Source organism: Triplophysa rosa, linkage group LG17, assembly GCF_024868665.1.
Source record: "Triplophysa rosa linkage group LG17, Trosa_1v2, whole genome shotgun sequence".
NCBI lineage: Eukaryota > Metazoa > Chordata > Actinopteri > Cypriniformes > Nemacheilidae > Triplophysa > Triplophysa rosa.
The window spans coordinates 20,351,632-20,364,336 of record NC_079906.1 but is presented as its reverse complement, the minus strand read 5'-3'; the positions used below and the strand labels follow the sequence as shown (position 1 = coordinate 20,364,336).

The window sequence follows — 12,705 nt, the reverse complement described above, 5'->3', positions numbered from 1 at the left end:
TTTTTTATGATCGGTGATTCCCTAAAAAAGTCACCTTGTCTTTTTTCATCATTGTCTCTCTTTGTCTTACAACCAACAATCGTAGACTTATGCTAATGTTTCACAATGAAACAAAGTCACAAGGCTAAATATAATCAGACAAAACAATGCATCTAATAATATTAATAATGATCAGGGGTGAAGCTAGACATGAAATAATACGGATATCAGGGATATCGCAACTGACCTTCTAAAAACTTGTATCTCCATATTTCGTCATTTTAATTTTTTTGCCATAAATCATTGTTATTAGTCAACCTTTATGTTTGTCGCTGGGTTCTGCAAATATCTAACCAACAGAAAGTATTAAAAACTGCTTGTCAACTTTGACAACACAGGATGCAATCGTTGAAAAAGTTCAGTGTTCTTGAAAAACAGCAAATTTTGACATACAAGGTTTCAGAAGGACAGCAATGATATATTTAAAGAGACGGTTCAGCCAAAACTAAAATTATTTAAACGCTATTATTTTTCCTCACATAGCGACTGTCAAGCTTTCAAAAGCATAAAAACCCTATAAAAGTCATCCACATGACTAAAAAAAAAAGAGGGCCTATTCCTTTAAGAACAAAATGATCCTTAACCTTCAAATTGAGCTCTTTCATGAAGAAAATCCATGCTTGTTCCTTTAAAATGAAGCCGTATCATTTATAATCACTATTTATGATGTGTCAGAGAAACACTGTCTGAGAAATGAATGTTGTTCTTACTGAAGTGTTTTGGCACTGGATACAGGAGCTGTTGAAACGGACCGCAGGAATGCGTTGGATCTTGCCCTGGATATTAAAGACACACTCATAGTTCTTTTGACCCGACTGAGGCTGGGGCAGGTTCCGAGCTCGCAGCGTGATTGGTCGAATGATTCCTGCCGGTACCAGGATGTCGCTGCTGGGTAGAACTTGTGGGCAGCCCTGAAAAAAAAGAATGTAAACGTTAAAATTATGATTCATCCACAGGTTTAGGAAAAGAACAATCCCGGCTCGTGAATATTTAAACTTTCACTACTTTCACTCAAAGACAACACTGATTCCAGCTTATTGAGCTTATTGAGTTATTAACCTCCGTTCATCTGAAACTTCGCCTACAGATGTCATACTCATCCCGACGCTCGCAAGCCAGAAATGGCAGGATGGGAAATAGAGGCTATTCTGCAAGAAATAACTTAAACTCCAGCAATCTGAAGCTAAAAACCCGTTACACAGCAGCTGCATTCATCTTCAGTTTTACGAAGCGCAAATTGTCACGGCAAATTCTCACACTGATGAAGCGCTAAATGAATATCTTCTTTAGTCCTGCGCGTCGGCCCGAGCTAGAAGAGCTCATTACGGTGTACTCTGCCTGAAACCGACTGCAGCATTTATCACAGACACTCATATTGACATGACACCTGATAAAGAAAAAAGTTAAGCTACAGTAACATAAAACTACTATTATATGGAAGTAGCCTTGGTTAAGCCTTGGCTTGCTAACACGTCTGCTATCACTCTATTAACTTACAAGTAATGAAATTAAGATTTTTTTTATTTGGCAATGACAAAAAATATATGATGAACTAAAAATGAACTAAAAATATAAAATATTTTAAAACTGAAACCCATACATTTTTTTGGTAAAAATTAAATCAGTTGAAGTCCAAGTATAAAATGAAAAATAAAAAATATAAAGAAAACAAAAAATATTTAATAAATTACATATTGAATAAATTATGTAAAGGATATTAATGCACGACGTGGAGGCCATGAACCACCCTCCGCAAAGTGCATTAAAATCTTTTAAAGCAAGGCTAGCCGTGGGTTATCCCGCTTATACCATGGTCATTTGCCAAGTTAAAGCTGTTATTGATGTTTACAGTGCAATTTTTGATCAGACAGGTGAAAATGCCAGTTGTTTTTGTCAGTTAATTGCAAATATTGATCAAACTGACTGAAGCTACCTGTGCATTAAATGGTTTGCACCTTCCAGCCAAATCAGAATCGAGTATTCAAACAGACCATGGTATAAAAACGAACTGTTTTATTATTATTAATATTTCATTTATTTTATTATAAATATTTTAAATACAAATATTCTATTTGAAAAATCACCCGACATCAACCAATGTAAAGCTAAGTACGTGAAGTTACCTGCAATTTTATGAAATAGGGATAGACAGATGAAAATTATGAATTGTAGCTTGAATATTACAAAAATTAAAAAAATGTAAGAATAAAAAAATATATAAATTAAATACATTTTATTACAAAAATGAAAAGTAAAGTTTGGCATCACTTGATATCAACCCACGTTGAGAAAAATTTGTAAAGTAACCTGCAATTTATGTTTCAAAACCGAGATAGCGACAAAGAGGCAAAACTTATGGATTGCAGCTTGAATATTAGAAAAATGTATACAATTAATATAATTTAAAAATATAAAGAAGTGAAAAAATATTTAGTAAATTGCAAAAAATGTTATTATAAAAAGAAAAAGAAAAAGCAAATTAAGAAAATTTGACTCTTTTAATGCTCTTAAATATTTGGGAAAATATTTAAGATACACAATAAAGTTGGGGGGCATTATAAATGAGCCAAACTCTTGATGGACAGGCAAAAAAAAGTGTATTTAAAAACTACGAAGTCCTCTCCTCCTCAGCTGTGCATTAAAGAATATTCAAAGCGATGTGCAATCTATTTAACACCAAACAATAATCAGGGTAGCAGTAAAAGCAATTTGCAGGCAGAACAAACATAAATCAAAGCGGCTGGACGGCTAGTGGCTGCCGCCCAGCTCACTGTCTGCCGGCGCCAAAAACCCTGCACGCTTAACAATGATGCAACTCCTTAACCCGAACCTCCATCCATCTGCACAGGTTTGCGTATCAGTGCAACAATAAATCTCATTTTCATATTGGGTGTTTGTAAAGAAGGATTTACTCCTGGCGGAGGCACAGAGGGTGCACAGGTGGCACAGCAGCAGGGGAAGTGTAGCATGCATTCACGTTGCGAAATGAGAGCCATGAATCACCTTTAGTTCGGCAAACGATGACAACGTAGAACCGCTAATGATAAACGACGACGCACAACTGGAGGCCTGTGAAATCACACCGTCCTGTATCACTTCCACCGGAGTGAATGTGAAGACGTATCTGATGAGATCTGGGTGTAGTCATCGGCTGTTGAATCGTCATGAGTGGCACATGCCTCAGGGTTGCAACGCAACTGCGCATGTCTAAATTAATCGTTTACATGACATTCTAGTCAGCAATTAATTGGTAACGTGAAGTTAAAAAATCACAGTCAATTGATGTTTAATATACAGCTAAGTGGAACAGGATTTTGCACCAATAAGATTGAATTGAGGGCGGAGCTACCCAATACGTCTACACAACACAACAGATGTAACAAATCGACATTAGCGTTAACCCTGAATGGAGAAAACACAGAAGAGGTTTACTGTTTTGCACACGGATATGCACAACTACAAAAGTTCAATGAAAACTTTGGCAAATACAGAAGAAATTTCCAGCGCTGCGTTCATTTCTCATGATTACCTGACCCTGACACTACTTCCATCAGATAACACAAGAGCTTTCCGGCAAAAATCCATCTCTTTAAAAGTTTCAAAGCACCTCCACGAGAGGCTGATTCAAGATGCTGAAAACAAGAGGGAGGCATTACAGCCCATGGAGGAGCGCTAACAGATTGCAGTCATAGATATTTAGCACAGGTGATTCTGCTAATGGACTGTAATGGGCTTTTCATCAAGATTTTGCCGTTTACAATCGGGCCGCAGCTGCTCCATCATGTGTGCGCACTCAGAAGTTTCAGCAGATTACATCATTAGTTCCATCCAAAACCATCGTTGGCAAAAACAACCTCTCTTGATAATTCCTCTGACCATAACTAATAATCTCACACTGTCGCCTGGAACCGAAGCAGCACTTTTCAAATGCAATTCATTGAGGAAAGAGAACAGATGATGTAGCTGAATAGTTATGCATATGTTTATAAACAGACAGACGGATGGGATATAAAATAAAACAAAACCAACTCAAATTGGTCCTATACTTGCACAAACATAAACACAACATAATTGTTTGACAGATTGTTTTCTGCTATGACTAACATGCATTATAACCCACCCCATATTCTCATGAAGCCACTAATGACAGCCATTCCCCATACAGTATATACGGTGTTTAAATGGAAGACATTTCGTGCACTCTCTCTCTCTTAATGTCAGTTTGCTTGTTCTCATTAACAAGCTCCAATCACGACTTCATTATGAATTAAACAAGCCAGGGATGAAGTGTTTGCTCAACGTTGCTTAAAGGTTACAGATAGGCCCAAGAGCTTGTTAACTAAAGAGCAGACAGGTAATACCAGCATTTACCAGCACATAACTCTACATGCAATGAGGCCACAATGGCAGACGCAATAACAACCATGAATCCCATCTCGCTTATCAACTGTAAACAGACAGTACAACTAAAAAAGAAAATGATGTCATTCTAAACCTGTATGACTTTCTTTAGCAGAACGCAAAAGAAGATAATCTGAAGAACGCTGGTTGCCAAACAACATTGGCCCCCATTGACGTCCACTGTATGAACACAAAACCACTGAGACATTTTTCAAAATATCTTCTCTTGTGTTCCACAGAGGAAAGAGTCATATACAGGTTTTGAATAACATGAGGGTGAATAAAGGACGACGCTTATTTTAGGGCGATCCTTGCTTTTAAGGCAACAAGATATGACGTCACACCCGGGAGCTACTATTTTAAATTCTATTGTAATATTTTTAAACCAGGGGGCCTCAGCAAAATTGAATTAATATACAATTCTTTTATATTAATTTAATTTTATATTAAAGTATATTACATTGGACAATTTTATTTTATATTAAAATCAAATAAAAAATCTAATAAATAGTTTAAAAAATAAATCGTTTTATATTTATCATGCATTTATTTAAAGTAAGACAACAACAACAAAAAAATCAAGATAATTTAGTGTTATTTTTATAGCAATAACTGAGCCTTGAAGTTATACAAAGCTCTAGAACTTTATTTGGTATACTGTCAAATATTCTTGTGAACAATAGGGGTGGCCTTAAAGGGAAAGATTACGTAAAAATGACAATTCTGTCATCATTTACTCACCCTCAGATTGTTTCAAACCTGTATAAAAGGAAGATATTTGAAAGAATGTCAGTAACCAAACAGATCTCATCCCCCATTTACCGCCATAGTAGGGAAAATAAATACTATGGGAGTCAATGGGGGATGAGATCTGTTTGGTTACTGACATTCTTCCAAATATCCCCCTGTGTGTTTAGCAGAACAAAGAAATGTATACAGGTTTGGAGGAATCTGAGGGTGAATAAATAATGACAGAATTTTCATTCTTGGGTGATCTATCCCTTTAAAAGCAAAGAAATTGCTATACAACTTCTTAGGTCTGACTACCAAACTTCATTGCTCACGTTCCCCAGTCTCATTCACACGCGTATGAGCAGATGTGATAGAGACACTTTACCTTTAACCGCGATCAAATCTCTCAAACGCCTCTCATGTCTTATTGCCTAAATAAACAGAAAAGGGCAACCCGCAATTATGCACTTCAAAACGAAACATTGGCCAATAGAAACAGCACACATGTTTACGTTCGCAGCGACTTAAATGCCTTTGGCACCACGGATTACTCAAGGTTTAGCTTCCAAGCAATGTTCGCCAGCTTCCTGCGTGACATCATAACGCCTTGTTTTTTCGCTCGTACGCTGCGACGGTAACTCTACCCAGCCACCCGAGCAGCTGCTTGTTTCCCCAGTAGGGTTTTTCCCTCGCACTGATTAGCACCCCATTAGGGGAGGCCTGGCATCTTACTGCCTGTTGACAGTCTCTCCATTAACCTTATTGTGCATATCTAGCTTATCACAGAGCTAAGCACTTTTCTCTGTTGAAACATAAAAAGCCCGAGCGGGGCGAGGCTGAGAAATTCATGCCGCACATTCAGACACACACACACGGAGAGCAGGAGAAATCCAATCTTTTACTGCAGGAAAAAATGAATTGTTGCTTACATATATAATTTCCCAAGCAGTGGGTTTCTCACTCACTCGCTCCCTATTTCTCGTTTTTCCATTCCTCTACCCTGTTAATCCCATTTTCGGTCTTCATAAACCATAATCCATGAAATATGCTTCCTTGCCTCCGTGCGGGGAGAGAGGAAAATAAATCAGACTGCGGATCACTTGGGAGCCGTTCCAATTAAACGTTACATGATATTTTTTGACCTTATTCTTCTGCTGGTTTTTAAATGGCATGCATGATTTGAGATGTCGGGTGAGTTTTGAAAGCTCCGATTGCTTGAATTTGCTCAAGTGGTGACTTGTAAATACATAAACTACAAATTATTGTCCATGTCAGAGCTTCACATGGGTTCAATTAATCATCGAACATCATAGATTACACACGCAAAAAAATTGAAATATGATTTAGTTGACATGTAAATAAATAAACTAAAAATGATTGTGCATATCAGATCTTTACAGGGGCCGCATTAATATTTCAGGATCGTTGTGTTTATACAAGAAATATCATTATGTGACTTGTAAATAAACTACAAATTATAGTTCACATTATATTTTTACATGGGCCGAAATAATAATCCGACATCATAGTTTATACAAAAAACAGAATTTTATTGACATGTAAAAAATAAACTACAATTTATTGTCCATATCAGAGCTTTACAGAGGACAAATTACTAAATCAACATCATATTTTACAAAAAAATCTAAGTATAATTTAGCTGATTTGCAAAAAAATAAACTACAAAGTATTGTTTATAACTGATCTTTACAGGGCCAAATTAACAATCCCCCCAAAAATAGAAATGTAATTTACTTGAATTCCCCGCTCCCCCGAATTAATGTTGTCTTTCCACGTTGACAAGTAACTTTACTAAAAATACCATGTTTATACGTAAGGTATACGACGGAAAACCCATGGTAATATTAAGCATTTTTTTATATCACCGTGGTATTCGTAGGTATACAAAAGATGCACGCAAAATACTACCCTATTTAGTGGACCAACTGTTTTTTTTGGCACATACGACTCAAAACATGCAGAAAGCACTTGATCAGCACTCTCACTGTCTATTATTAGTCTAAGTCTCTTATCAGATGAACAACATCCGATCTCAACATCACTTCTGGCCTTCTCGGTTTAACACTAAAGTGTCTGCTAATGTCAAAACAAGAAAGCTTATCACTAGCTTTTGGCACAAGACAAGAAAGAACCGGGGCCAGTCCGTGAAAGTGGCATCTCCGTGCCAGCCCGTTCACCACGGGGCGCTTCAGCAACGGCCTGGAGAACAAGCTAGCTATGTAATGCCTAGCTGCTGACAGACGACCCCCGTGTCACTTCCTGCGCAGCCAAGGGGTCCGGCTTGAAGGTCCGTGGCAGCCAGCGTGCTTCCTGCTGAGCTAATGGCGTCACTGTCACTCATCTGACAATTAATTACCTCCGCCCGCGGCTCCTTAATAAAAGACTCGCCCCCACCGAGATGAGACTTCGGACGGAACGAGAGAGAGAGAAGGAAAGATGCTATCTTGGAAATAAGATCGAGACAAGGAGAAAGAGAGGAATGGAGAGCATCAAAGTGAGGATGAGAGAGGAAGCTGTGAAGGAAAAGAGGAGCGGGGAGGCGCCGGGGTCCCGTTGGGAAATTGGGACAGTTTGAAAACGTGTGCGAGCTCTCTGTGGTCATTAGTTTGGGTGAATCGTGTCCCCGCTGTGCTGCTCTTTAAGGTTAAATACATACATAAGCTAATTAAGCTTTCTGTAATGATGAATGTTACGGAGGGAGAGAGACATTACAGCATAACAGGCCAGCTGTCAATCAATGACACCGCTTTCCAGGGAGTCAGAAAATCAGACTCAAATGACCTTAAAGGGACAGTTACTCACCCTCGAGTTGTTCCAAATTTGTATAAATGTCTTTGTTCTGATGAACGCAAAGAACGATATTTGGGCGAATGCTTGTAACCAAACAGTTCTTGGCCACCGTTGACTACCATAGAAGGAAAAATGACAACGGTAGTGGAAAGTGGCCCAGAACTGTTTGCTTTCCTACATTCTTCAAAATATCTTCTTTTGTGTTCAACAGAGAAATGTATAAAGCAATTTTCCTACTATGGTAGTCAATGGTGGCCAAGAACTGTTTGGTTACAAGCATTCGTCCAAATATCGTTCTTTGCGTTCATCAGAACAAAGACATTTGTACAGATTTGAACTTGAGGGCGAGTAAATGAAGATTTTTGGGTGAACTGGTCCTTTAAGACCCGTTCACAACAACAATAATAATAATTATAAAAATAACTAAAATCATAACTATATTAGCATTCAAGCCAAAGGACGATAATGTATTGTAAGCGTGCAGTTTCACATTTTAAACGTGTGACCTCTTTGGCTCAATGTTTTATCGTTCATGCGCTGGAAAAAAAGTGTTCTAAAAGTGATTCCAACTATATAATTCATAATTCCTAAAACGGGCTTTTAGGCTTGGGCTTAAAAAACATGTTTAATATAGAAGTCTTTAATTTGAAATCTGTCAAATATTGTGGAACGTAAAAATGTTTATGCACAAACACTCTACAAATATAGGAGGTGAGTGACAGTATTATGGGTGGTTGCCAGGGCATTCCTATGCTGTTGCTATGGTGGGAGCTTACAGGCTTAAGTCGAAAGAGCCCATACACAAGCCTCTATGATATTCTGGTCTCTTGACATGCCTCGGGTCCCTCCATGAATGAATGTCTAGGGCATCAGCCAAACAGAAATCTTACCCTTAAACACACAACAAAGTTTTAAATTGCGTTGTTTAGAAAGTGACAGCACATCTCTCAGCAAAAGAAAGTTTAATGGTTAAAAACAAGCACTATTTGTCATGCTATATAAATGGAAATATATATATAAAAAATCATAATCACTGTGCACTTTTCTGCTAAACAGATACATTTAAGCAAAATATTTACATTCTTTACTAGACTGTCTCAAAACAATCCCCTAAAACAAGCTGTTTCTATGTCAATCTGTGTATATACACAGTACTTACTTTTGTCATAAAGTTTTATATTTGATGACCAAAGGAACATCATATTTACTCTACCGCTCTGTTTCTCCTTTAAAAGAGAGGCGGTTTTATGGCTCCTGCTTGACCCAAGAGCTCAAAAAACGTTCCATCTCCGAGACCACACAATCAGATGGAGAGCCGGTTACAGATGGCAGGAATGCTTTGTTTTAGGCGCCGAGGAGCGCGGGGCGGGAGGGTGGGCTGTAATTAGGGGTCCGCGGATCATCTGTTCCCAGAGGTCACCGACCATGTGCTTAACAAACACGCCGCAGCCTCATCAACTAGACAAAACTGCCAAACAGACGCGTCGTGTAGGAGGATATCCGCGGCTGATGTACAGGCATAATGAAACGCATTTTAATACAACGGATCAGGAAAATGAGACCCTTATTAGAACACACGCCAGCAAACTGCATTCAGAACAGGTTGAAACCGGAATGGACAAATTTACGGCTGTTTTAATTGGCTGAAGGTTAAAGAACGCGCATTTAAACGAACAGACGAGGAATTTTTAAATGTGACTGGTGAGAATGTCAGACACTGGACTAGGTTGTTATAATTTTGCATCTTTACTGTAAACAACATATTTAAATTGACTGAATATTTAAATCCCAGTAACAACAGATTTTTGGGATAGATTCTCAAAAGGTTACAGTACAACGATTCTTCTCAAAAACAGATCTGCCATCAAACTCTCTAACCATCGTATTCTAAGTCATAGATACCGACTGAGAGACTGGAATATTCCTCAGCGCGGTAAAACATCTGCTGGAATGTTTACACCTGTTTGTGTTTGTATTTGTTACACTGTAATATCTGCACTGTGATTGAGTCTTTTGTTTTGTCGTAATTATTTCTCCCCCAACGCTGCTCATTTACGCTCTTTCGCATCACGTCTCTCACACGTCTACTATTGTACTAATATTTCTTACCTGTTTTCTTAAACATTAACTTGTTTTCTAAAAACATTTAATTTAATGCTGAAAGAAGTCAAGCTGAGCAAAACAGATTAAAGTGACATTAAATGTACGATGTACAAATAGAGTTTTATTGACATGCATTGTGTTGTGAGATTGACGTCATTTGCCCTCGTCTTGGAAACCGCACACACTTCCGGTTAGTATAAAACAGTTTAGTGTTCCGTTTGGGACGACACTAATCCTCTTAAATTCATGCACTAGATGGTCGAGTGCATAGTGCATAGTTTAAGCGCGTAGTGTGTAGTATGATTTGGGACACAATTTATGACTTCACAAGATTTGGATTGCAGTGCACCAGTCACGTGGACTAGATTTATTACGCTTTTTTTGTCATTTTGAGTTTTTTTTTTTTTTTAGATTTAGATTTAGATTCAATTTTTATTGTCATTGCACATGTACAAGGCAACGAAATGTGACCTCTGCATTTAACCCATCCAGAGAGTAGTGAACACACGTACCCCCGGAGCAGTGGGCAGCTATCACTGCAGCGCCCGGGGAGCAAGTAGGGGTAAGGTGCCTTGCTCAAGGGCACCTCAGTTGGTACCCGCCGGCCCTGGGAATCGAACCGGCAACCTTCTGGTCACGAGTCCGACTCTCTAACCATTAGGCCACAACTGCCCTGAAAAATGTTATTGTACATTAAACATTCACTTTTAATGTATAGAAGAAAATAGTGAACACTCGGTCACATCATTTTGCTGTCTGTGTTTCACCGAAGAATAAAATGATACCGTTCAAAAACTGCATGAGAAGACGACAGAATTTCCATTTTTCTTGTGAACCGTCCCTTTAAATGCACTTGTGTTGCACGCTTTGACCTCCTGGGAAACCTCTGTGCAACAACTAAACGAGAACTGAACTCTGAACCAGATTAAAGCGTTATATTCTACATTTAAGCGTACAATAATGACCCAATCGCCAACAGAAAGGGAGCCTTATGTCATTTTGGGGTCGAAAAGACCTACAATCAGTATGACTTTGGAGAACACTCAAAAATACTCCCATAAAACACTAAAAGGAAGACACTAGAGAAAGATGGAGAAGAGACAGAAAGAGAGAAAAGAAGAGAGAAAAAGGACTTGAATGTTTCTTTATTGTGTTATTTAAATTTGCAAATATGTTTACTATTTTTTATTTCTATTTCTCTCTTATTTCTCTTGTTTATTTCTATTTTTATATTCATAAAAATAGAGAGAGAGAGAGCTGGTTGCTGTTCAGTGGATTAGGCCCACGGCTCTGGAGGCCGCTGGGATCTGGAGAGACCCGTCACACTCGCACTGTTTACAGTGTGAAAAGTGTTTTCATGTCTGTTTTTTTTAAGCACCTCTCAAAGGCCGAGGCCAAAGCACTGGGGCAGAGCTTACACTGGAGAAGGTACACTCCACTGAGCTTGTCTCTTACACACACACAAGGGTCTGAATCACTGACTCGCACCCATCACACAACTCCTGCGCATTGTACATGTCAAAATGAGCTTGTGCAATAATCAGAGCAAAGCCCACATATGCTCTCAACCCACATCAACACCAGCTTCTGCCCAACGGCAAATGCTTCCGATGAAAAATGACAGCACGCTTGTTTCCAAACAGGCCCGCAAATCCTTAAGACTGTGTTTCTAAACCAAGAAACGGTTCCAGAAATGCCATCTGACGATGTTCGAAACCTAAATATGACTCTTTCTTCTGTGGAACACAAAAGAAGGTATTTTGAGAAATGTCTCAGCGGTTTCGTGTCCATACAGTGGAAGTCAATCAGGGTCAATGTTGTTTGGTTACCAACATTCTTCAAAATATCTTCTTTTGAGCTCTGCAGAAGAAAGTCATACAGTCTTAGAATGACATAAGGGCGATGAAAGAATTTTCATTTTTGGGTGAACGGTCTCTTGAAATATTTTTTCACAGATGCAACTTTCATAAGTTGGTCTGCACGTGCGTTGCGTGTGTTTCAAAACAATCGCCCCGATATTCCACCACGCGACCCTCCAGCATCAACAGTACGTGAACTCACCACGTTTCGCTGACTAAGTCTTTTCACAAACCGAGGAGAGCGGGTTTGATAAGAAGATTGTCAGACCTACAGTTGCAGGGGAAGTTAGAGAAAGCAGGCGACCGATAGAGATGGGCATATCGTGGTGCTGCTGCCTGGCTCTGATAAGGACCGATAACGCATCTCTTTGATGCAAGTGTAAAATTAAAATGTGCCAAAAGCCGAGGGGCGTGTGGAATTCACCCGCTCTGCAACAAAAAACAGGAAGCACCGCCTCTTTTCTCTTTAGCTCCGCCTTGGCTTTTTGTGCATCTCTCTTTCTCTCTCGCTCTGTGAAATGAGGCAGGTGTTAATTATATGGCTGTCTGTCCAGTTGTGCTTATTTAAAGTCCAAATCATATATCAAATAATCTTTCATCTGGCTATCATTAAAGCTTATTATCTACACGGCCTGATTGCAGATCCAGTTAACCTGGTTTTCTCCGAGCCATTCCTCGGTTGGAGGACGCGCGGTTAATCATTTCTCTAATTGAAAAACGCTAATGTCAGGATTACAGATATGAAACACTTAGTTGCCCG

The 12,705-nt window shown here is 38.9% G+C and overlaps 1 protein-coding gene across 1 annotated transcript in view; it reads right to left on the bottom strand.

Annotated features, from left to right (window-relative positions):
- Positions 1-12,705, bottom strand: part of plxna3 (plexin A3) — a 125,809-nt gene that overhangs the window by 34,648 nt on the left and 78,456 nt on the right. Inside the window, 1 exon segment of the mRNA XM_057356344.1 lies at positions 750-950. Within this exon segment, the coding sequence (XP_057212327.1) occupies positions 750-950 (201 nt within the window).